Source organism: Cygnus olor, chromosome 23 (genome assembly GCF_009769625.2).
Source record: "Cygnus olor isolate bCygOlo1 chromosome 23, bCygOlo1.pri.v2, whole genome shotgun sequence".
Lineage (NCBI taxonomy): Eukaryota > Metazoa > Chordata > Aves > Anseriformes > Anatidae > Cygnus > Cygnus olor.
Window position 1 is genome coordinate 3,370,684 of NC_049191.1, and position 24,347 is coordinate 3,395,030.

Below are 24,347 nucleotides of genomic sequence, written 5' to 3' on the forward strand. Positions count from 1 at the left end.
CGCTCACACTGGACACAGGAGGCTGTGCAGGACAAAACGGGGTCCTGCACACCATGGCACAGGCAAATGGGGCCACGCAGATGGCTGGGGAGGAGTCCCCAGGTCCAGCTGGCAGCCACGAGCAGAGGGAGGGCTGTGGCAACATGCCCCTTGCACCAGCACAGGCCAAGGCAGAGAAGCCTGTTGTAACCCATAGCTGAAGAGGGTGCCAAAATGGCCAAGCAAAGACACTCCTTTGCCTCGGGCTATCTGCAGAGACGCACCTTCAGCCATTCCTTCCTTTCTTGTCAGCACACATCAGAAAATGCCCAGGAAACCCTTTGTTATTTCCACCCCGGCTCACTTCCCCATAAAAACAAGGGTTAACAGACAGACAGGGCTGTGCTGATCGCACCTCGGCATCCTGCTGTCCTGCCAGACGGTGCCCAGCCTGTGCTGTGCTCTGACAGTGCAGCAGAAATCCACCTCCCCCTTGCTGCCCCAGCGTTGGAGCCTGCAGCCCTGTCCAGCGCTGCTGGAACCGGGAGCAAACCGCAGCCCTGGTGCCTGCCCGCTCCTACCTGGCATGACCGTCTTCTCGCAGGCGATGCACTTGGAGGAGAACTCGCTGCAGTAGCAGTCGTTGCACAGCAGCTCCTCGTCCTGGCAGGTGAAGGGCTCGTCGGCCAGCGAGCGGTCGCAGCGGAAGCAGCGGAAGCAGTGCTCGTGGTAGTGGCGATCCTCGTAGTACAGCTCCTGGGGAGGACAGCGAGGTGAGGGGGGGGGGGGGGGGGGGACGAGCAACCGGGGACCACGATGCTCAGCACGGGTCCTGTACTCACTCTGCAGTCGTGGCCGATGAGCTCTTTGCACTCGTCGCAGGTGTTGGCGAAGTGGGCGTCGTAGCAGGGGATGCAGTACGGGCCGTTGTCCATCTGGATGTACTTGCGCCCGTACAGGGACTCCTTGCAGTTGTCGCAGTCGAAGCACTCCGTCATGGTGCCGGTCTGGGGGCCTCCTTCACCTGCTGGGAGAAGGGCAGAGGCGCTCGCTCAGCACCGCCTCGTGCTGCCGGGACGTCCCTGCAGAGCCCCTGATATCCCCATGGGACAAGGACCTCAAACCCTGCGTGTGGCCGACGACCGGCCGGCCGCTGTCGGGACAGGTCGGACGCATTTCCAAAACGCCCGCAGGCGCTCAGGGCCGAGGCTGAATCTGGCCCCAGGTTTCCGCTCGCGTTCAGCACCCGGAGCACGTAGGCACCGAGGCACCGCCCGGAGGAACCCAGACGCGTGGGCAGGGGGTGAGCTTCCCGCTGCCCCTCTCCTTGCTGGGAAGCAAAGGGTAAAGGACGACCGAAACCCAAAGATTTTTTCTGCAGGAGAAGTTCTGATTTAGCACCCAGAGCGGGCCCACGTGCACTCTGGGCACCGCTGTCACACCAGAGCAGCCACCGTGAGGGAGAGCCGCCTCCCGGCCCCCTTTGGAGACCCCTGTGAGCTGCCAGCACGGCCCCGCACCACGGGCAGGATTCCTGGGGACGGCTCGCGGGCCGATGCTCCGCCTGATCTAGCTGTCAGCGTTTCCAGCGCTGGAACTTCTCCAGGGCTTTTTACAGCTGCTCCGTGGGGAAGCAGAAATCGGGCTCCCCGCGCCGTGCCCAGCTACGAAGCCACGTCCCAGCAAAGCTCTTTGCACATGTTGCTCCAGCTACAAACCCTCTTCGGGGAGCAGGCGCCGGGGAGGACGGGTGTTTTACAAGCCAGGGAGGCGCTCGGGCTTTGCAGGCAGCTCAGACACCGCGCGCTGCCCCGCTCTCCCCCTCGGACGAGCGGCGCGCGGAACAACCGCGCGCTCCTTGGAACACCCTTTCCAGAGCCAGAGCACCTTCCTGCTGCCTGCTTTAACCTGGTTATTCCTAAATATGGAATTCTCCGCTTGCAAATTCACACCCTTCTGCAATACCAGCTCGCTGTCAAGTGTAGACAAGCCCAGGGAATTACATCTGAGCAGTCAGCGGCAGAGCCGCACGCTGCAGCTTCCTCCAGGAACCCCCCCCCGCTCCAAGAGGAGCTGCGTGGCCCCGTCTGCAGCCCCGTGCCCGGTGGGGCCGGCAGCTCCCCGCCACCCCGCGCCCCCCTTCCCAAGGTCTCCCCCACGGCAGCGGCCGTCCCTTGATGCTGGGAGGCCCCCGCGGGGCAGGAGCTGATCCAGACAGCTCTGACTCAGGCAGCGAGCTCCCCAGCGCTATTCTTGGGCAAGTTCCACGGCTCCCAGCTGTTGTCAAGCCTGGTATGCGCTGATAGCGCTGCCGGGGAATAAATCTGGTGTTCCCACATGGCTACGTGACCGGCGGACGGGGAACAAAGTCCCCGTTCAGATGCTCTCGCTGCCCAGCTGCCGCCTGCCATGGGAGCAGCTCCGCGGCCCCCAGCCGGCCCGGGCAGCTCCCAGTTTGGGACTGGGACGGGGCAGGCGCTCGGGGAGGTTTGCCCAAAGGAGCCCGGCGGGTGCCGGTGCCGGGGGTGGCCCCGTTGCCTCGGCCCTGCCCTCCCAGCACCCTCCCGTCACGGTGCCCACGCACGGGGGCAGCAGCTCCCGCGCCCCCCGGCCGCGTCCCACCGCCGCCCCGCTTGCCTTCGCTCCCTGCAGCCACCCGGGACCTTTCTCGCTGGCGAAGAATGAAAATTGAATTACCACCCTCCTCCTCCCAGCCCTGCCGAGGAGAGGAACTTTCCAAGGTGTGTCTGTAATAAAAGGGCCTCTAATAAGCACTCCTGCCCTGCGAGCCGTGATACCGCCGGGGCTAGGAGCTACCGTGTTTGCTCAATGGGCTGTGCTATCTCCGTGGTCCTAAAACACGGGGTCAGAGGGCATCAAAAAACACCAGGGGAGGAAAAACAACTGGATGGGAGAAGCCTTGGTGAGATGGACTCAGCTCCCGAGCGCTGCTGTCCCCAGCCTGGAGGCCGTCCCTCCCCGTCCCCAGCCTCAAAGCAAGGCACCGAATTTTGCTTAGGGCAGCGGGGGCTCCCCCAGCCCCGACCCACCCTTTCGAGGCAGGTGCTGCCGCCCCAGAAGTGTCCCGGCCCCCAGCCCCGCACGCACCCTCGGCACCCAGTGCCGCCCAGCAGGCCCCAGGCGAGCAGCGGGTGCACAAACACCGGCCCTGCAGCACGACCCCCGCTCCCCCCCGGCAGCTGAGCGAGTGCTGTGACCAAAAGAGGGCTTAAAAACAAAAGTGACAGGACAGGAACCTTTCAGTCCCAAATGCTGTTTGTCACCCGGGCTGCTCTCAGTGCCAGCCCCTGCTCTGCCACCGCCAGCTGGCACCGCCGAGCCCCTGGCACCCACCAGCAGCACTGGGGCAGCGCCCTGGGTGCCACCCGGTGCTGCAGGGTGCACAGCACCGAGCAAACACAGAGGAGGGAGCAAGAACTGGGCAAACCTTCTGAAAGTGATATTCCTGGTTAGCCCCTAAAGCATCGTCCGAAGCCACACCTTGCTGGCAGGACGCCCGCTGAAGCCCCTGAACCGGGAGAACTGGGTGCACTGGGAGCAAAGGGCTGCTCCGCAGGGTACTGCTGCCATCCAGCTCCTCTCGGGCTGTGCTCGCCCCTGCTTTGAGCGGATTCTCCCCAAAACCAGTCTGTCCCTGTCGGTCCCTGCTGTCCCAGCCACAGGGTCTGAGCAGGCTGGGGGTGCAGGGACCGTCAGCAGAGCCAGCGCTGAGCATCGCGTGGCTGAGGCTGCCGTGAGAGCACACGGGATCGGACTCCGCGATGCCCTTTCCAGAGAATAAAGACCAGCCCCAGGAAGTTTGATCAGAGTTATTTGTGTTAGATAAGCTGCGAGGAAGCAATCTGTTTGCTCCCTTTGTTCTGGTCGCGCATGCACCGCCGGGCAGGGGTGTCAAACCCCTGCCCCACGCCAAAGCAAACTGCATCTTCACCCCCGCGGACAGGGCACTGCTGGGGACCAAGTTCAAGGCGAAGGGGAAGGGGAGAGGAAAGAAAGAGAGCAAAGGAGTCGTAAAAAGCCCACAATTCTTACAAATGGGGAACTTGGAAATTGTCTCCTTTCATAAAGAAAAGAGGCGGAGTTTTTAAAATGTAGCTTAAAAAAAAAACAAAACACTTTAATTGATGCTCAGATTTAGCAGGCACTTCTAAATATAGGCAGTCACTATGCGTGCTAATTAGCGTTTGCTCATACCCTGCAGCCCGCACCACCCTGCAAACACTGGCAGCTACGCTGACTAAGTGACGCCTGCCACTGCTAGCCAAGGAGTTGCCCAAAACGAGGGGACCCCAGCTGCAAAGGGAGCTTTTGTTTGCCTGTCGCAGGACAAGCGCGGTGCCTGCAGGACCTGGTCCGTCACACACGGGGACGGTGGAGCTGGACACGGGGTGTTCTCGCAGCTGTCTCACTGTCTAAGGGCAAAAATAACAACAGATATATGCTTGCCAGCTGCCTGCCCGTTCCTCCTGACCGATATAGCTGTGCTTATGGAGGGAAGGAAGTTCGGTTCCTCTCCTGTGCCCAGGAACAAACAGCTTTGGCAACAAGAGCTCCTCTCACAAACAACATTTTGAGTGCGCCGGGATGCAAACCTGATCAGTCTGGAACAGAGCTCGGAATAACTTCACGTATGAGAAAGGTCAGCGATCCGCCAAGGACACGCAGCAGAGGCCACTTTCTAATTAGAGAGCAGCGTGCCCGTAACGCCGGGCCTCTGTCCCCACCCGTGGTGGCACAGCAGAGGCTCAGCGACAGCCCCAGGAGACCGTGACATTAAAGTCTACGAACCGGGGTCCTGTTATGCAAAGGATAGGGCCAGGGCCAGGCTTTCTGCTACGTGTAAACCCTTCAGAGTTTAAGCAGCCTTCGGAGGTAGTTCCCACTACCAGGAGCTCCTTCAGCCCAAAGGCTCCTGCGGTCGGCGAAGCGAGCGCCCCGCGGTCGCTGTCAGGTCACGTCCACGAAGCCATCCTAGAGCACAAGGCTATTCCAAAGGAAACACTTAATCTTTCCAGGGCGCAGGAACAGACCTGCCTTTGACTCTGTGCGTCAGGTTCCTGCCTATCCTCGCCTCCCCCTTGTGCAGTCTCACTTCACACCTAAACAGACACGCGGCCCTGCGGGACAGGCTCCCCATGTAAGGACGAAACTGTCCAGGGAGGAGGCTTTGAAAGACGGTCCTGGGCGTGCTTCAAGGTCAGAAGAGGGGAAGAACGCTTTTTGTTCCTGCTGGCTTTCCAGAACCATTACGGGTCCTGGAATCCATGCGAAATTGTTTCTGCCTCTCGCCGGCCCTAAAAGGGAAACCAGCTGCTCGCTCAGGGGAGCAGTGCTGGCCCCTGTGTTATGCTGCGAACCGAAAACCTTCCCCTGTCCTGACACCGCTTCTGCAGCTTTATGGGGCCGCGTGGGGCCGGCTTCCCTGCACCTCCTCGCACCACAACCTCCGCCTTTGCCCCCTCGCTCTGCTCCCAACCCGACGAGCTCCAAGCCTGGCACGGCGGGAGCAACATCCCCGCCTTTCAGGTGAGAGGTTGGGGGAAGCTTGCCAGGACGGTGCCGAGCGTTTTGTCAGGGTAAGGCAGCCGGATCCAGCCTGCCCACGGGCAGTGCTGTTGCATCAAGCCTTCCCCGCCTGCTCCGAGCACCCCTGAGTCATTTCCTGCCCGCGGCTGCACCTCCGAGCTCCCTTCCAGCCCCACGGGCAGCCCAAGGGCACGGCGGCGAGGAGCAGCGTGCCTGCAAGGAGGCAGGAGAGAAAGGGAGCAGCCGGGCGTACGGCACACGGCCGTGCCCTGGTGCGTGTCCGTGCCCGACAGAGCTGCAGCACCGTCGCTTCCCCCGGCACGGGGGGACCCATCGCCTGCCCTGGGCTGTCGTGGGCTGCTCTGGGCTCTGCTGCAGATCGATCGAAACGGCTGCACCCCGTGCTGCACGTGGAAAAGTGCCGGCAGAATCCTTCGCTCGGCACGGCAGGCAGCTTCTGAGACGTCGAGAGGAAGCAGCAGCAGAAACTGTTAAGGCAGCTGGCAAGGCACGAGGGCGGCTTCGATTGTTGCCTGATTTTACTACAGCCTTACGACGGCAAACTGAGGTTTCTGAGCGTTCAGAAAAGATCTGAGGTGCCCTCCATTCAAAGTGCCAAACCACAGCCCACGGGCTCATCCCAACACATCAAGATGTAGATCAAGATAAGAGCTAGAAGCTCAACTGTCCCCAACACGGTCTGATCTTACCAGAAACTCTCAGGCACCGGCAGCCCTCACTGCCCAGAGGATCCCACTGCGCAGCCGCGGCTGGGACATCGCGCCCAGCCCCAGCTCAGCGGTGGCAACGACCCCGTGCTGCAGGGGACGGCCACCACCGCTGTGCCACGCTGCCTGCAGGCAGCAGGAGGGTGCCAGGAGGGTGTATGGGGTCCGATCCTGCCTAAACGCAGCCTCCCAAAAAGGGGGGAGGCTGAAGAGCGAGGTTACACATGCAATGTGAGGAGAAGACCTCAGAGAGAGAAAGCCCGATGCTGGTAAGCACAACAAGAGGTGTCCCTGCCGCCAACACCAGAAAGGAAGCATCTGTGTCATTTTATACGTTACTGACGTGGCACGCTGTGCATGCCAATTTTTATGGTCCTTATCAGCATCGTTCCACGGAGGCGGAGGACAAGGGACGCAGGAGGTCACCTCGCAGCCAGCTACAGCAGAGGCATCTCCGCAGCTTGCAGGAGCTCGGCACCGTCTCCAGGAGGCCAGGCTCCCTCCTGTGCTTTCACACTTTCTTGCAACACCAGCAAGAAGCAAATTCTGGGAGCAAAACGACCGCTGCTGCCTGATCTAAGTATTTGCTGGGTTCTGCCAGACCAGATACACTCAGAAGACCTGGAAAGCAGCAATGATTTCTTAAAGTTTAAATTAAATTTCTGAATTACACCATAAATGATGGGCCAGATCTCCCAGGAAGGCCAACAAACTTTAGAGAGACTGCACGCCGAGTCTCCTGTGTGTGGGGATAGTTTTGGCCGTGAGGTCCTTCCAGACTTTCCAGTAGACCTGGCGGGGTCTTCAAGAAACCTCGGTACCCCCAGAAGCGAGCTGCTGTGCCCCTGGACAGGACTTGGTGGGGAAGCACAGGGTCCTAAGGAGCTCCAAAACTCTGGTTTCAAAACACGAACAAGTTCGTAGACCTTTATCCCCTGGTAGTAAATTCCTCGTTCTTTCTCCAAAGATAAGGACACACAAAACAAAACTTTTCCTATGTGAAAGGAAACCTGCTGCTAGCAAGTCAGGCTCTCACAAAGCAGCATCCCCATACAAGGTAATGGGACAAAGCTCCGAGCTTGTATTTGTACACACTGGGACATTTGTCCTTTAAAGAAAGAACCTTTTTAATGAGGCCACATTTGCAAGGGATTCCAACTTTCCATCCCACCGTGGAAAAGCAGGCGGGATTGCCCATCTGAGATTCAAACTGCAATTTCTCAGGGCCAGGACCTTGTTTTGCACTTGTTTTTGAGCTACTTCTGTCCCTCTCCTCCCCAGCTCGTTCCTATCAGAGCAGGCCCACTGAGCCCAGCCGCGAGGGGAAGCATCCACAGGGCTGAGCGTGAAGACCTGGGGTTTGGAGGCAGGGAAAGAGAAGATCCATCCCAGTGAGAAACACCAGGCTTCCCGGGGGCGCCTACCCTCACTGCATCTACCCACCTTCCAAAACCCGAGCAGGGACAGCAGAGCGGGCTGACGAGGAGAAAGGCAACACCCCGTTCAGCCCTTCCTCCAGGCTTATTTTCTTCGGGGAAAGTTAATTCTACCAGGGTTAAAGAAAGAGGCTCGAGAGTCCCTGCTGCAGAACCAGAAAATGAAAAACTCTGCCCAGGAAGAAAGGAGAGAACAATTTCAGAGCTAGAACTGTATTACTAAATACCTGTAAGGATTAATTAATGGTAATTAATGGTTGATTAATCCTCACAGATGTTTAGTAATACACTTCTAATTGTATTAGAACAAACTAATGGCCCTGATAATCGTCCTGAACAAAATCCTGCCTCTTCAGACGGCAGCTTGGGCTGAGGGCACAGCTACCAGCAGCAGAGCTGTTGGGATGCCTTCAGAACAAGCACGCCAAGTCACTCTGCTGACATGAAAGCTGAGCGTTTGTTTAAGAGATCGGCTGTTAATTTGATTTAAAGTCGTATACAAAGTAAGCAAATTCTGCACATACAGCAGGAAATCAGGAGTGGAAACCACTTGGGCAGCTCGGACCCGTCGCGCTTCAAGCTGGCCACTTAACTCCAGGAAGAAGTCCAAGAGCAGAGGAGTTCGACAGGAACACAGCAGAAACTTCTCCCCAGCCAAATCAAGTCTCGTTTACCAGCTGGTGGCTTCAGAAGGTGCCAGAGGAGATTCTGGCAGGCCTCCCACGAGGTGTGGGAGATGAGAGACGGCCTGGCCCGAGCTCCCCGCCGCAGGTACCTTCCCCTGCCCTGCGCAACACCGACCGAGCAGGAGGAGCTGCTGGCAGCAGCAGCTTGCAACGAACACCGCTGCTGAAGCTGGTGACCGGCTGCAAGACAGCAGCTGCAGACATGGCCAGGGTGACCATAATTGGAAGAAAGGTGCCGGCGCCAAGTTTTAGGGAGCGTGACCGAGCGCGGGAGCTTCGGTGCGATCAGAGGAGCGGGGACTCACAGCCCGGGGAAGCGGCAGCTTGCAGCAGTTCTTCAAATGGAGCAAGGAGCAAGCGTGCAGCTGATTTCAGCGCTCCCGCTCCCTTCTCCCCTCGTTGCATTTAAGGGAAGGATATGTTACGGTAACTGATATCAAAAATGTGCATACTGAGCTTTGGGCTTTCCTCGTTTGTGGCACAACCGGCGCGCACTGCACCGGCTCAGCAGCAGCACTGCCAGCGTCGGGCTTCACCACCATGCACAAAACTCCCAGCACGGGAGCATTCACAACTCCTGTTCGCCCGGGGAGCCTCAGCCTCAACAGCACCAGCAAAAACGCCATCAGCAAGGGGGTGCCTGACAAATCCCGTCTGCAGAGTCCGCCAGTGGCAAATCCACAAATTTCCTTGTTTTTCCTTTTTCAGTTAGAAAGCTGGGCGAGAATAAGGAATGCGTTTATTGCGCAGGGCTGAATAAACCTTTCAGATATACTGAGGACACCATACGTTCATAGCCATCATTCTACTGGCAACAAACAGCAATGCAAGAAAGCAAACAAACCCTAAAGATAGTCATCGACCATACAAAACAAATGAACGGGCAGTGGCTGGCCTCCAGGGCCCAGGTTTCATACCAGGTCTAGGCAGGAGCTAATCTGGAAAGTGCCTGTTGCTTAGAGGTGGATTAGTTTATCTGTGAACCTTCTTTGCCCTTGTCATTAGAAAGTGATGGACAAGAAAAGGTGGTGGGAAGGGATCGTAACTGGATGAGGGTTCACCAAGAAAGTCATGAAGGGAGTATATATAAATGCACACGAAATTGCAAGCTGTGTGCACGGCGCCTCATGTTACCGCCCTGCTGCAGCATGTTGTTCTTGTTCTGTGCTCTGCAGCCTCATCCCACCACACATCGCCGCGATTACAGCCCTGCACGAGGAACAGGGCCCCCTGCACGAAGGCAGCATCCTCCACAAAGCAAACATATAACAATCATGTGCCCACAAAGAGCAAACAGGAAAACACGCTCACGCCACAACCCCAGAGAGAGCTGTGCTGCTCGGAGCCCAGGACGTCCTAAATCTTCCAAATGCGGCAACCCAGGGAGATCTGTAACACCCTGGCTGTGACAGAAACAAAAAGGGAGTCCCAGAGAGAAGGCATGTTGTTAGGATTATTATCTAGCAATGAAAGTTTAATTTTGGACTGAACTGATTTATGCCCATAAACCCCAGCACGCTTGGTCCACGGCCGTATAAATGCCTGACGGCTCAGCCAGCTGCACGAGCTGAGGACTCCGGCAATAACATTTCAAAATCTCTTTTCGCCCCATGAAATAAAGGTCATAGCCAGTACACGAGAATTCAAACATGAAAGCTTGGCAGGAAATGACTAAGTGCGCGCTGCAGCCAATTTACCTTCGTCTTAGATCTGCCCAGCACACAAGGACCTTGCAATTCAAACAGACATCACAGCCTCCACGCAGAAAAAAGAATCAGACTGCTCTAGTTGCTTGCTTTGAGGGTCAGTGCATCTCAGCACAGATATCACTACAAAATAAAAGAATTCTGCTTTGTTCCCCTAAAGTTCTTCCAATTCTAGCCTTACGCTGCAGTTTGAACTTTTGCTTCCCTTAGAGACAGCTGTTTTGTTTTTTTTAAATTGAGGCTGAAGCCACTCTTATTTCTGAGCAGATAAATCATTCAAATCGGCGTTTACAAAGCCTTTCGTAGTCCCTGAATAAAAGGTACCTGCAAGATTACACCTCTGTTTTGCACACAGAGGCAATCGCGGGGCTGCTTCGAGCTTGCTTCTAAGCAAGCATGCACAGGGGCTTGTGGACAGACTGCGCGGGACACGTGCAGTCACGGTGCACGTTTTGAGCAAACACGCTGAGAAGCAGACCTGTGTGTGCTGAGCCCAATCCCCTATTAACTGTCCTCTCCAGAGAGCCTGGCAGCTCTTTTGTTGGTTAAGGGTCAGCTCAATTTCATTTTTTTTCCTCTTGTTTTAATAAACAAAGTAACTTTGACATACAGGAGCAGGAAAAGACACATAAAACAGACACCTTTTATTTAATGCATGCCTATTACTTAAAGGGCAATGTGAATTTTTTCACCTAATTTGGTCAAAATATTCCCTTTTTCAGCTGAATCCTTGTCTCCCAAACCCCAGCATTTGTAGTTAACAACCAGATATATAGAGGGAGGTAGCCTGCACTGTGACCCCTGCAGTTTTGCCCTTTCAGGGCTCTCCACCTGCATGCAAAATCAACAGAGTGAAGCCGAAGTCAGCAAGGTGACAGGGAGACATTGCCGTGTCCCTCGTGTGCCACGCAGCTGCCCTCCCGCTGTCTCATCACCAACCGTGGGCCTCTTTGCCTCTGCAGGATATTGTATGAGAAATAAGGGCAGCCTCTGCCTGGAGTCCTTTTTACAGCTGCTGGTGTCCCTTGCAAGCAAAGGCAATTACAGCCCTGTAACCCGCAGCATGTGAGCGCTTCTAAATCTGGGGAAGGACTGAATCCTGGCAAAGGCAAATTGTCTCAGGTTACCGTCCCGAGAACTGCTTGCTCGTGGCCCGAAACACAACTAGGATCCCCTGTCGCCTGGGAGATGCTGCGTGAGCCAGCTGCAGCCGTCCAGCAAAAAGGCAGCGCTCTCCAAGGACAGCAGCTGAGCCCTCGAGAGAAGAGTCAGGCAGGGGCCGTAGGAAGAGGAAGATCTCGTTGAGCCACTATCTTGCCAATGTAGACGTGAACCAAGTTTCTACCTTCCGCGGCTAACGATTTCTCTGCTAGGTGATCTGCTCCTCGGGTGTCACTTGTGTTTACCACACAGAGCTGGTCACGCACTCAAGTCTCCTTGGTAAATTCTCGCCGACACCTTTCCAAATTTCTCTCAAACATTGCACATCTTAAATTACAGAAACCATCGCTTGTAATTATCATGTATTTTACATAAAATCTCTACCGAACGTGTCACTGCAAGCACTAAAAGGAAATTTGCAGAAAGCTACAAGCTTTACAGTTGCTGCCCTGCCGTGCTGCAACAGTTGGAGGTACAGAGTCTTTGGGGGTACCTATGAAAGGGAAACTTGCCACGTCCAAAAGACTACGTGGGCACAAATGCTCACAAAATCAGGTGTGAGTGCCTTTGTGTCACGCAGCTAAACACTGAGTTTCCAATATTTTGATGAGCCCACCTCAGAACTTGTGCCCACCGCTCTGCAGCGCTTCAGCCTGCACAACCCCCAGCGCTGCTGCTGGCGGGCGGCAGGGCGAAGCACATGTGCTGACCGTCTGAAAACTCAGGAACAGATGAAGAGTGCTCCTTCACACACAAAAGCACCCATGAACAATAAGTAACAACAGCAGAAAGCCCCTGCTCCAGGCCCGTGGCTCATTCACAGAACCTCGTCCTCCGATTTAAGTCTGGGATGTACGAGGAGAACTTTGTGGAACAGATTTGCCATGGGTAACAACGGAACAGAAAGGTCAGAAGCGTAACTCTCAGAAGCCCCTCTCACCAAGGCTTTCACGTAAAGACCAAGAAGAGTTGTTTTAGCCCCTGAAGCAGAAGACACGAAGCAACGCCCCATTTCTTAGCTGCAGAGGCGATGCCCCACACTCATTCACTGAAGGAAGCAACAGCAAATCTCTGCCTAGATTTAAGGAGTTTCCAAACCTGTTTGCACGTTCCTGCGGTTTGAGGATCACAGACTTCCCTGCAACGAGGAAACACCAACACCCGAATACCCCTCCTCTGCTCCCCTAACCCACCAGACCCAACCTGATTTACCGACTATTTGCCCCAAACCGGCAAACCCATGGAAGCGAAGCCTCAGAGCGGTTCTGTTACCTTGCATTGCTGCCTGCGATGGATCAGCCCAAATCCCAGCCCAGGCGGAGCAGCAGCAGCGCGAGGGCGGCTCTCCGGCTGACTCCCACCGCAGACAGTCAGAGCAGGTGCGGCGAGCGAGGGGCTCTCGCTAGTAAATCATCACTTCGCCAGCAAAACGCTCGAGTGCTTGCCCAGAAACAAAAGCAGTCACATCATAAACCAGAGGGTGACATCAGCACAGGGATTGCATTTCCTACACAGGTTCAAATTTCATTGCCTGTGACTGGAAATTGGACTCTCACGATTTGAGTTACTCCAACTTTTCACGAGAGGCACAGGAATTCCTGATTCCAGTTTGTTAAATAAAATTCACTTCCAAACTCTCTTTATTTCTCAATGACCTGACGATAGAAGAGAACAACCAAGCAACACTCCTAACAGAAAGTCAAATGCTAACAAACACCATTATTAGCCTGACTTCCCAAGCCAGGTGCTAACGAAGTGAGCAGCCGAACTTTCACTGGAAAGGGTCAGTGCTATTCCAACAGCCCAGTCTGAGGCACAACTATTCAAAACCTCTAAACTGCCCTTTCCCATTCTTACTCAGAGTTCTGCTCTGCCTCTTCTTCTAAAATTAAAGCTAGCAAGGATCTGAAAACACACATTTCATCATTCCTTGGTTGAGTCATTGTTTCGGAGCATGAAGCATGATGCACTCTGTGCTTACGGCCTGACACCTTCCCCAACCTGAAGTGCGTTTGTGATTTTCCACATACAGCTCTTCAGGCTCTCCAAAAGCAACACATCCAAGACTTCTATACAAGCCCAATGGGCCAGAATTAATCTTCCCGTGAGTTACATGATGTTTGCACGGGGTTGAGAAACACTAGAAATAAAAGTTCCCTTGGCTGAGTTAGATGCAACACTGTGTACTTTCTGCTACTAATGACTCTTTAGTAAGTACCTCTATTACCCCACATATTCCAGATCCCTCTGATTTAGCCATCACAGCAATTTTCTTGGTAGAAAAGTGTTTACTCAGTTAAAGGTAGCCACTGAAATGCCTTAAAATTTAATTGCTGCCATTTCTCTCTGAAAATTTCTAGGTGCTCGGAAAAGAGGCAGGTAATAAATAATACTCACCCAGCACACAAACTGAAGATTAGCTTTCTTTCTTTAGAAAGTACTTTAGCTCCTTGACTCCCTATTGCAAACAACACAAATATATATGATGATCCAGTGCAAGACCATAAACGTAAGAGTGTTCAGTTTCCACAGACCTGACATCCCGTACATCTCACAGGATTTTTGCTTCATCGATTCCCTAACAGCTGCCACCAGCAGAAACACTACTTACCCTTACAACACCTGCAGGGCAGGGAGTTATTTCATCTCCCTCCTGGGATTTGCACCTCGGAGGATTTTGGCATAGGGCAAACCTGGCAGAGCTAAAAATGGAACCAAGATCCGTGTCCCTGGCCAGCACTGAAGCCAGAAAGCTTCTTTCTCCTTCTGAGATGCAGCAGCCTGGAAACTCTGACGCCCACTCACGCATGCTACAGACCTATGTCCAAACAGATCTCGCAAACGGAACCCTTTGTGAGAAGCTGGGGAGAAAGAAAGGAAGAGGCGGACAGACCCAGTACTGTGCAGTTGCAATGTACAGTTAATCTGCACCCTAGATCTTTCGCCCAAGCAACACCGTGCCTTTGCTAGTTGCTCCTGGTGTTGAAACTTTGGGCTTTCAAGGTGAAAAGCTGAAGGGCAGCACTGGAGCAGTGGAGCACCCAGAGCTACACCTCAGTTCAAACTGTTAATTCCTAAGAACAGAAAAAGCCATTTCTGCCTTAAATGAGGGCGGTGGAATTCCAAGGAATTCAAAAGCCTGGCAAAAGCCAGAAGTTTAAGCTAGTACTTGGGATCATGACCCTGACAAGCGTGCTTGGTCACAGAGACAGTTCAGGATCTGCTGCTGCTTGATTTTTTACCATCCTCGCATCATATGCACTGTCTAGGAATACTGCCATCAGCTGCAGACCTCAAAGAGGATTTTTTTTGCCGTCAGCCATGCTGGTTATGCCTTCTAGATAGACATTTGTATTATTATACAATTTCTTTTGTTTCATTAGAAGAGCTAAAACAAAACCGACATTTCTCCCCAGCAGTACTGAGCTAGTACGTACACCATTTTCGTGGAAAATGGCATGATTTGCAGCCACCATCTGAACAGCAACAGAAATTACCTAACCTCTAATATACTCACATGAGGGAAATCCTGTGGGCTTGGATCATTCGAGAAATAAGGCTGCCTTAGAGTTACAGGAATAACACATGTCCAGAGTGGGCTACTATCTGGTAAAATACGGTTTGAAAAATCAACTTCTAATTGTTTCTACAATTTGCATTTTATGTTAAAAATTCTCCCAAAGACTTCTGGAGCCAGAGCTCAGTCTGGAAAGGATTTTTACGGTCACACTGTAAACCCACAGAAAGCAGGGATCTAGAACGGAAACAGGTCATTACAGCTAAAATACTGATCCTGGGTTCTGCCTGAAACAGCTGGGATGATTTCTCCAGTTAAGCAAATTACTGTAACTAAAACCCACTCTGATATTTAAAGAAATTGGGAGAGATGCTGAGTAGTCACTCTTCTTCCCAGATAACAAGATAAGAACCATATTAATTGAGGAGTTTCTAAGTAAGCACTTGAAATTTAGGTAAGCAAATTCAAAATATCAAGACCATATTTACATTCTGGGGTAATAATTAAATATTTAATATCTTGTGGTTCCAGTATTCTAGGTTTTTTTATGCACCAAAATATTTAGTCATGTAAAAAACATCTGTAGCAGCTGGAAGACATTCGTTTGGCCTGCTAAGATTCATTAGCTTAAAAACACATAAATAAAGTGCTCATTTTATTTCCAAAACTCTAACACTGCTTCTTTCAGTTCTCTTAGGGTGCTTGGTGAATAATGCTTAAGCAATCTTCTCAGCAGGAGGTATTCGATACCAGCTTCACAAATGCATACAAATATCTGTTAACCAACTAAAACAAGTCTTGAATTTAGGTTAATGCTATTCTGTATTGACTAACCCAAGTCTCAGAGCAATATGAAAACCAGCTTGCAAATAGTTTAATCCCTACTTTTATTTTTTTTTTCTCCTAGGCTCCCAAGTTCCCAGTGCCGAAATCTACTTTTAAAAATCACTGATGAAAGGAAACTTCTCTTCAGAACTGGGATTCAGATACCTGTGTTATGGGATTACAGAACACAAGCCTTCATGCATGCCTTTTCTCCCCCAAAAGCTCCCGCATAATCTTAATACTTTTTAAAAAAAATAATAAATCAAGTTGCTGAGATCTTAAGAGAGAGATGAATTCGGCTTAGTACACACAGGGATCACTTTTCTGGGCAACAGTTTGCAAAGGGTTATATATTGGCCAGCCAAGTTTCTTTTGCTGGAAGATGCTGAGGTTTTAGCAAAGTTTCCGCAGAGTATGCAACAGTATTCGGCATTTGCTCAGCTAATGAGTTAAATCATTGCAGCTCTCCGATGACTTGAAGATTATGGGTGTAGGAAAGGGTACTGCTCAGCGAGGGGAACTTTCAGCAACCACCACCAAACTGCGGTTAAAACAGACACCAATGACTCTATTCAGCTCCCAAACCTCAGACAGTTTCCATTTTCTCAATAACAAAGCATTTTTGTGGAGTGAGGTAAGAGGCCTCCATCTGCCAGGTCTAACTCCGCTAAGATTGCTTCAGAGCCCGGCCGAGCGAGGGCTGGCCGGCCCAGCCGGCGTCCCTCACACCAGGACAAAGGGACAAAGCTGCAGCAGGACAGACGTGGAGAGCAGCCTCCTCGGGACCGTCCCACGAATTCTGCTGGGATTTGGTATCAAAAGGAGCCTCAAGCGAGCTCCAACCAGCGCACAGCTGGCGAGTTCAAGAGGCTGAGGAAAGAGCGAGGCTTTTCACTGAGGATGGGCTGAAAGAGGCAGGAGGGAGCCAAAGACAAACGGCTGCTGGTGTTTCAGTGCTCAGCAATCCATCACAAAGTGTCAAAAGCACAGAGCGCTGGGATTTAGAAGCGAACGCAGGCCTCTGAGCACGCGGTGTGGGATGCAGCCTCCCTGCGGGACAGCGCAGCCCAAGGGCCCATCCACACCTGAGCGGCTGCTTGTCCAAGCCAGAGCAGTTACAGCCTTGGAACAGAGGTCAGGAGGGATTTGGGGTTTGTTGTTGTCTTGTTTTGGTATTTGGCAGCCTGCGTGTATCTTGGCATCTCCGCTGCAGGAACACCAAGCACCTTTTGTTTGAAAGTCAGCTCTCAGCTCCTCTGAAAATCGGGCCATTTATGTAGATGCAGATAAAGACACTGCCTCCTGCCAGGACCCCCCCAGCTCTCCCCTCTCTTTAATTTGCCACTTGTTAGTCATCTCCCTTGCCACTCTGAGACTCAGCTCCAGGTCCAGCACATCCCAACCGCCCGCCCTGCCAAAGGATGAGCGAAAAGCACACCACAGCCTCGGGCTCCCTCGTGCAATAAAGGTAAAACCCTCGGAACAGCACGGAGATGAGGCCAGCTGGAAAGAGCTTGGAGGAAAAGTGGCTACACAGCACGCAACATCAGGAAAGGATCTTCATGGAGTACGTGAATCTTCTGATCCGTTTTTGGTCCCTGCATAACAAAGTCTTTAAAAAGCAATGCCAGATATTCTGCCAGACACGACAGCAACTGGTGCGAATGGATGACCTGTGACTTGGGTAGGTCAGAACATCCAGGACCCAACTGAGCTTCAACTCTGGTAAACAGCACTGCCAAGGGCTGTTATTCACACCTCTCGGAGCCCTCATTCTGCCTGTGTGACAGAATGCATACAGGTTTTAAGAATCACAGTTCAGAGGGATTAGGAAACACAGAGAATCCATTCCAATTGCATTATTTTAGTCTGGTACATCAGGTTTTACATTTATGAGGACAACAATAAAGATTCCCGAGCAGAAACTGCCCCAAAGCCATTTTGCACAAATTTAACTGAAATTTGCAACCTCCAGACCTGTGCTATTACTGCAATACAAAACAAGAATCAATGGGGTAAAAACAACCAACAAATATAAAAACACATGGAGCAACTGCAACTTTTCTCTCAACTCACCTGCAACCCAACTTGAGCAACGTGCTAACTTGAGAAATTTCACTCCCAAAGATGCCAAATTTCTAACCATTAATCCTTATTTCTGCAGATCAGAGACAGCCTCCCAGCCACGCATTGACACAAACCAAGGAGGAGCTTTCTAATGCCAGAAGATATGGTGTATGCTTCCAGCTCTGCTGCTACTTTCCTGACTGGCTCTGCAGAACTTCCTTCCCCCCTAGATGTCCAAGTTTTCCCACCATCTAAAGCAAAGAATACAACAGTTCAGTTGGAAGGGACCTTCAAGGATCATCTAGCCAACTGCAAAAAGGCAGTTCTTCAGTTGGTTTTGTGAAGGACTTTGCATTCCTGTAGCTGTTTCTCCTGTAGTTTTGAAAACGTTAACGTTGATCTCCTCGCTATCTAGTTTAATGCCAGGTACCCAGCTGGATACCTGGAGAGCCCAGCTGGCAAGCAGCACACCATCCTTTCCCAGCCATGACAAAACATCTCCCAAGCCAGCTTTCTTCCTGCAAAGAATGCTGATGTCACATCTCAAAAATCCACACTGCTAATACGAGCCCCAGCGCAAGGTCAGCCAAAGAGGACTTCCATCAGAGATGAGCTCTGCTGGAGAAGGCTCCCTGGAGATCGTAAGAATAGCAACTCAAACCCAGATGGCAACAACGTGCAGCGCACATCTCCAGCAGACGCAGGCACGGGGCAGAGGACTTCGCAAACTGACCAAAGGCCACCCCGATTTCTGCCATCTGCTAGCTAGATGCAGAAGCCTGGGCTGAAGGCCTTTGGGAAAGGTCAGGATAGGCTTAAAGGCTCTCAAGATATTGCTTTTGTTCTCACTATTAGCTTCTCAATTCCTTTGTTAAAAGATACGAATCTCTCTGTAAGGCGGTTATTTGGAGCCAAGAGTTTAGATATTATTGCAAAACATATGCTTAAAAGAGACTGGAAATGATGTTGGCAGTGTTACAGAGGGGAGTGAAGCGCAGCTTTGGGTCAAAACAAAAAAAAATAAATCTAAGCTAGTAAGCAATTCCCATGTGATAGTTTGGAAGAGCCAGCAAAAGCTTCTTCTAGAAAAAAAACAATACTGTGAGAACGAAGCTAACAAGAGCTGGCTCTTGGAAAAATAAAAAGGCCAGTAATAAGCCCGAGTATTGCCAACAGCACATATTCAAGAGAATCTTTCTGGGAAACCGGCTCAAGTCATTACGCTGGAAAGCCCTTAGGGACTAGGGACCTTGAGGCTAAATGCTGGCAAATTGCTTCATCAGTTAAGCTGGTCCCAGTGTTTTCTACTGTGTAAGAATAATTTGTTTTAGCCTACAGGTCTCTACAGAGCAATGGGTAAATTCAGGCTGCTTCCTCTGGGAAGGGAAACAAAGCACTCAGCGAAACCCTGCCCGTGCAGGACGTTTTTAGGTTTCCCACCATCACTGACAACCTTTCAGCCCAACAGCCAACCCAACACACTCACGCTGTTGGCTTTGCTTTACTCCCTGTGCCCCTCGGTGCCACTTACCTGGGGGTAAAGTCACCCGAGCTGCTTCTGCCAGCTCGCCACCAGTGAGCTGTCGCCACAAAAATGCGATGACTGTGCCTCCACAAAAGCATCTTCTGAAGACTCATTCACCCAAAATGGACGTAGTCAGAGCAATTATTCTGATGTAGCTTGTTTTCCAGAGGAATAAGGAAACCTTGCTTTATCTCTCCATTTCAGAGAGAGATTAGTTAATACATCAGGAAAGAGATACACTGATGCAGAGAGATAAAAGCAAGGCTTTTGTTTGAGGTCTTCTATTTCCAGTCCAGTTACTCACAGTTACAGGAGCATACAGAGAGCACAGAAGACAACAAATGTGATCTCTAACACCAGCAGAGAAAAATCCTGCATTGGCAGGGGAAGTCAAGGCACTACCTAATGACCTCCCTCCTTTTCCAACCCCTTTTCTGATTCACGATGCCTTCTTCCTTCCAATTGACCTAAATAACATGTTCAGGCAGCACTGGAAGTATTTCCGCCTCAGACTTCAATGGCGGCAAGATCTCCACATCTGGAAAGGGTATTTCTCAGGAAAGTCACACCACAGGTGGCTTAGGAGTGCTTTTCCCAGGAGAGGAAGAGAAGCACCCTGTCTTGCCTCATTTCAGCAGTAAGACTTCCTTGCTGCAGGAGAACAAAGGTTGCCCAGGAGCACAGCAAACACACACTATGCCTGTGCCCAAGCCCCAGCTAATCTGAACAATGTGGGCAGAGGATTCAATTACCTCATTTCCAGGTGTGCTGTCAGCATGAGCCACGACTGGCTTGGGATGAAAGAGGAGAAGCTGCTCCTAGCTCTGGACTTGTCTGCATCGTTTATGGTAATTATTGCCCAGCAGCCTGTAATCCTTTAATGTCATATCACTCTCGCAGCCCTCAGTCTCTCTAGAACCTTTTGATCACCACTGCAGAAGAGGCTGAAGGCCAGAGCGCGGGGCCCACCAGAGCAGAAGGCGTGCCAACCCAGGCCGCAGAAAGAGGAAGGCAAAGAAAGCCATGGAAAAAGGACTTGGGTGATTCAGTCAGCTTCAGAGCTTCAGACACAAAGCGATTACATATGCTAGCAGCATCCAAGCACTTAAAACAGATGCATGTCCAAACAATTAGTCTACCCGTCCAGCTGTTGACTTCAGCACACCACCTTTGGTAACATAACAGAGCATTCAACAGGAATCACAGGAATTCAACAGGGGAGAATCCAACCCCTATCACTACATGGCTGTTTCACACAAAGTTTTTTTGATCCTCTCCAAAACTCATTCTTTATCACAAGTTCAGGCACTTGTGATAGCCGTGCAGGTATCTCATGTCTTTGCAGCCCCCCCGCAGACAACTAATCTCAATGTTACCTCACAGCAATGGCCTCCACAGGCTGTGCACCGAGTAAATGAACAAGTAAAAAGTCAATTGAAAATGGACTTGTTGTCAACAAAGAAATGTATTGTGGGGGAATACAAGAAAGGGCTCTAAAGCTGCACGGACTGCCCCACGGACCCTCGGCAGCCTGGGAGACCATTTTCTTCTTTAAAGCATACGCACAGTTCTTCTATACAGGAGGTTGTACATGATCTGCACCACCTCATTTTCAGGTAATTGAACTTCAAAAACTAAAGGAGAAAACAAGCAAGAAAAACGCACATGCCTTTGTGCTACAACACGACTGTTTAGTCCATAACAGCTAGTCTGTATCTGTTATCTCTACATTTTTTATTAGCTCATGTTTACTTTGGCTGCACATCCAAGCAGTCATTTAACCAGGGTGAGAGAGGAAAATCTTGGACTCTCAACAATGGCCAAGCAGTTTAATCTGCCACTGGGGACAATGACTTGACTCCTATTGGTGTTTAGCACTGGCAGGGTCAAGTGTAACATGTGGTGAAGGAAGCACTAGGGAAGCAGATCTGTGGCCATTCCATCAACACTGAGCTTTTCCTTAGCTATTCAGAGGTCCCTTTCCCCTCCGAGAGCAGAGTATGGCTCCAGCTGCCCAGTCACCTGCACCAGCTTCTCCACTCGCTGGATTTATGACTACAGGGGCTGCCAACAGCTCCAGGTTGGATACAGCACATTCCTCTGGCTTACAGCTTAGATGTTCAAAACTCAGTTAGGAAGCTGTTAAGATTATGTCCTTGGCATCGGCCACCAGGATGGTGCTAGGAGCTGATTTATGTTCCTGAGCAGAACCGGCACTGGGCAGGCTGGGCACAAACATCACCCAACTTCTGTCCAGCGATGATTCCAATCAGAAGGGGCTAGAGTTAATATTTATCCATGGTGCTGATTTAAGACTTTTTTGAATTTGTATTTGAGAAGTTCATAATACTTTACATACGAGAACTCTGTAATTTGCAAACCTGGAACCATCTACAGTAATATATTCAGAGCCATATCAGAAATGATACCAGTTAACAGTCAGATTAACCCAGGCCAAATAAAGTCAAAGTGAGATTGCACTAACCACAGGAACATAAAATTCAAGATCTTTATTGCATTGCTACTTGGATTCTGTGTTAAATCATTTCTAAATAACTCTTGATTAAGAGTTTTAACACAATTAGCTTAAACCTAACAGTCATGTCTTTCTGTTTCCTCCCAGAGTAACACTATCATCTCAGCAGGCTCTTGTTGAGTAAGGGCAGAATCACTGGTTAAGACTGTTCTCCATTTAGCAAACACCAACAGACACCAAGTGAGTCACTCGGCAGAGGCAATTCTGCTAGGATGAAATACAGGAAGGTGGAAGCCATGTGGCATTCTTCAGTTTCCCCTTTCCTTTCACAATCAGACCCTTGATATTTTCTTCGACAGGAAAACTGACACTCCCCCTCCCTGTAAACTGCTGACAATCGCATTTTACACCTGGCAAAACCAGTGCAAAACGGAAGGAAGAGAAAAAACAAAGAGCAAGGACTTTTCTCAGCAGCTGCATCTCCCCAGAATGGCACATTTTTCTTTCCAACAGTAGCTAAAGACACACTCCTTCTTCATGGACAAAGTCTAGTAACTTCACATTAGTCATTACGAGAAATGCCACCTCTTCTCTATTAAACTACAGGACAGAGCATGCTGCAGAGTTGCCAAATGTGGCTGCAGCACACAGGTCCTGTTGGAACCAGCAAAGCTCGTGCAGCTGAACCCCTTTGCTTGCAAACTCTCAGCCCTTGCATTTGAATGTCCTGTCCTTTAAAAGGAATCCTAAACTCTTGGCAGTAATCTGAAGATTAAATACTGGTAAAGTTCCTCTGCCCCCTAACAATCGGTCTTTTCCCTTTCCTGGCTGCAGCTGGTAGCTATTGTTATCGCTGTTCTTTCTGTCTTTTCTTTTACATTTGTTCTGATGACTTCAACAGGCAAAACATTAAGTTCTCTCTTCATTTTTCCAGTTTGGGCCTCAAAATCACACTGACATCAGCAGAAATACTCAAAGCCCTGTAAGGAATGAGGGGAACACAAGCTGTGGGTAGCAGCTCGTACTCTTGGCTGGAAAGCTGAGCACAAGAGCCAGTGCCACCCAAACTGCTTTCTTGCTCGACCATGCTGGGTGCTCGATAGTGGGCACAGCAGTGGATGTCGACCAGGGATACCAAACACCGGAGAAGTGGCTTCCTTATATGAGCAATTACCAGAAATTATGAAACTGTTTGTCCAGTTAAGAAGTTTGGCTTCTATTCAGACCAGGCAGCCAGTCAGTCCCTGGTTTTCTGTAAATATATATGTTTGTCTATGGAAACTTTCTGACATGAAAGGTGAGGCAGAGGCAAAAAGGTTTACACTCACGTCTCTCCTGAGGCTCCTGATGCAATTAGGGTTCTTCAAGCATGACCTCATGCAAGCTCAGCACAGCAAAAATCCCGCAGACACGAGCAAGAACCCCAGCAGGCCACCATGAAAACCTTGTGCATCACTGCTGTGATTACTGTAAAAGTCCTCTTCTGGGGAGAGGGGAGCAGGAACGACTTGAGCACTAAGAATAACCAATTTATTCCATTTTCCTGCTGGTACTGCAAAAAACAGCAGGCCACGTAACGGCATCAGCTGAGCTACAACTGGGAACTCAGCAGAAAGCATCTCGCCTCATAGCACAAGCAATAGCGTGAGTCCTGGCTGTGAACTGAACCAAGTGCTCCCGAAAGTGGTGCACTGGGAATTCCAGTAACTTGCCCACTGAGGAGATTTTCCTAACTCCATCATTTAAGGGTTCACTTCTGTCTTGAAGCTGCCAGGTCCAAAACCTATGAGAACATCACTGAGCTTGTTCCCCTCAGAAATCTATTGCCCGTTGAACACTGTCTACAGCCACACAAGGCTGTTACTCTACAGGGAAAAAAAAAAAAAAGTGTGTGTGAGCAGGGCAACTGCAATGACATGGGCCAGGAAGGAGACTCCTGCCTTCCTTCCCCACGAGGACCTGGGAGAGCTGAGCCCTCCAGCTGCCGGCTGTGTCCTCAGCCAGCATGGCTGCTTCAGAGCCTGTTCTAAAACGAACTGCAGTGTAAACAGGAAGCCGAGCTGACAGCAGACGTGCTGCAGATGGCTGCAAATCCTACAGAGGGAACAGCAGTGACCTCCCATCCTCCCCAAGACCAAGGAACCAGCCTGATCCTCAGCGCACAAGTCACTGCTCAGCTCTCCGGGTGCTATTTCAAGGCAGGGGAGGTGCCCAGGTTTTCCATCGAGAGGCACCTCAAAAACATCCAGAATGGAGCAACAGTGGTGCCCCAGCAGCTGGGGCCAGGGAACTGTTCACAGGGCATCCCAAATTCCATAGCAGGATATTTCCGAGCACCACCCTGCCTTCAGTTGTGGCAAGGCTATGTCACCAGCCTTAAAAGTATATAAAATTACAGTCCTAGCTGGGTAAGAATTAAAGTAACGTTTACGACTCTGTGCCTATTAAAACTTCTAAGGAAGAAGCTAGCAAGAGAAGGAGGAAACCCTGCGGTCTCCATCCTAGGAGAAGGGGAAAAAATGGCACAAAAATAAGACAGGAGAAATGGCAGACTTCCCCTTTTCTGCCATCCCGCTGATGGCCTGCCCATCAGGAAGTAAAACCACATTCTGATAAAGCAAACTGGGGAAATGAGGCAGTTTCAATGCCTTTGTGAGCAACATAAAAATATTACTTGTTTCAGAGGCAGATTTT

The 24,347-nt window shown here is 51.1% G+C and overlaps 1 protein-coding gene across 17 annotated transcripts in view; it reads right to left on the bottom strand.

Annotated features, from left to right (window-relative positions):
• FHL3 (four and a half LIM domains 3) overlaps positions 1 to 24,347 on the bottom strand; it is a 28,395-nt gene that overhangs the window by 2,748 nt on the left and 1,300 nt on the right. For 2 of the 17 annotated variants that reach the window (XM_040534878.1, XM_040534863.1), the window contains exons 2-3: positions 822 to 1,006; positions 561 to 735 (exon numbers count right to left, since the gene is read on the bottom strand). In XM_040534878.1, coding sequence (XP_040390812.1) covers positions 561 to 735; positions 822 to 977 — 331 coding nt within the window. In that variant the 5' untranslated portion in view covers positions 978 to 1,006. Of the gene's footprint in view, positions 1 to 560; positions 736 to 821; positions 1,007 to 1,096; positions 1,116 to 1,697; positions 1,715 to 2,616; positions 2,632 to 9,472; positions 9,490 to 12,515; positions 12,533 to 17,661; positions 17,677 to 19,183; positions 19,246 to 22,981; positions 23,687 to 24,347 lie in introns of those variants that run through there. The other 15 variants (XM_040534868.1, XM_040534864.1, XM_040534871.1 and 12 more) reach the window with 14 other exon arrangements.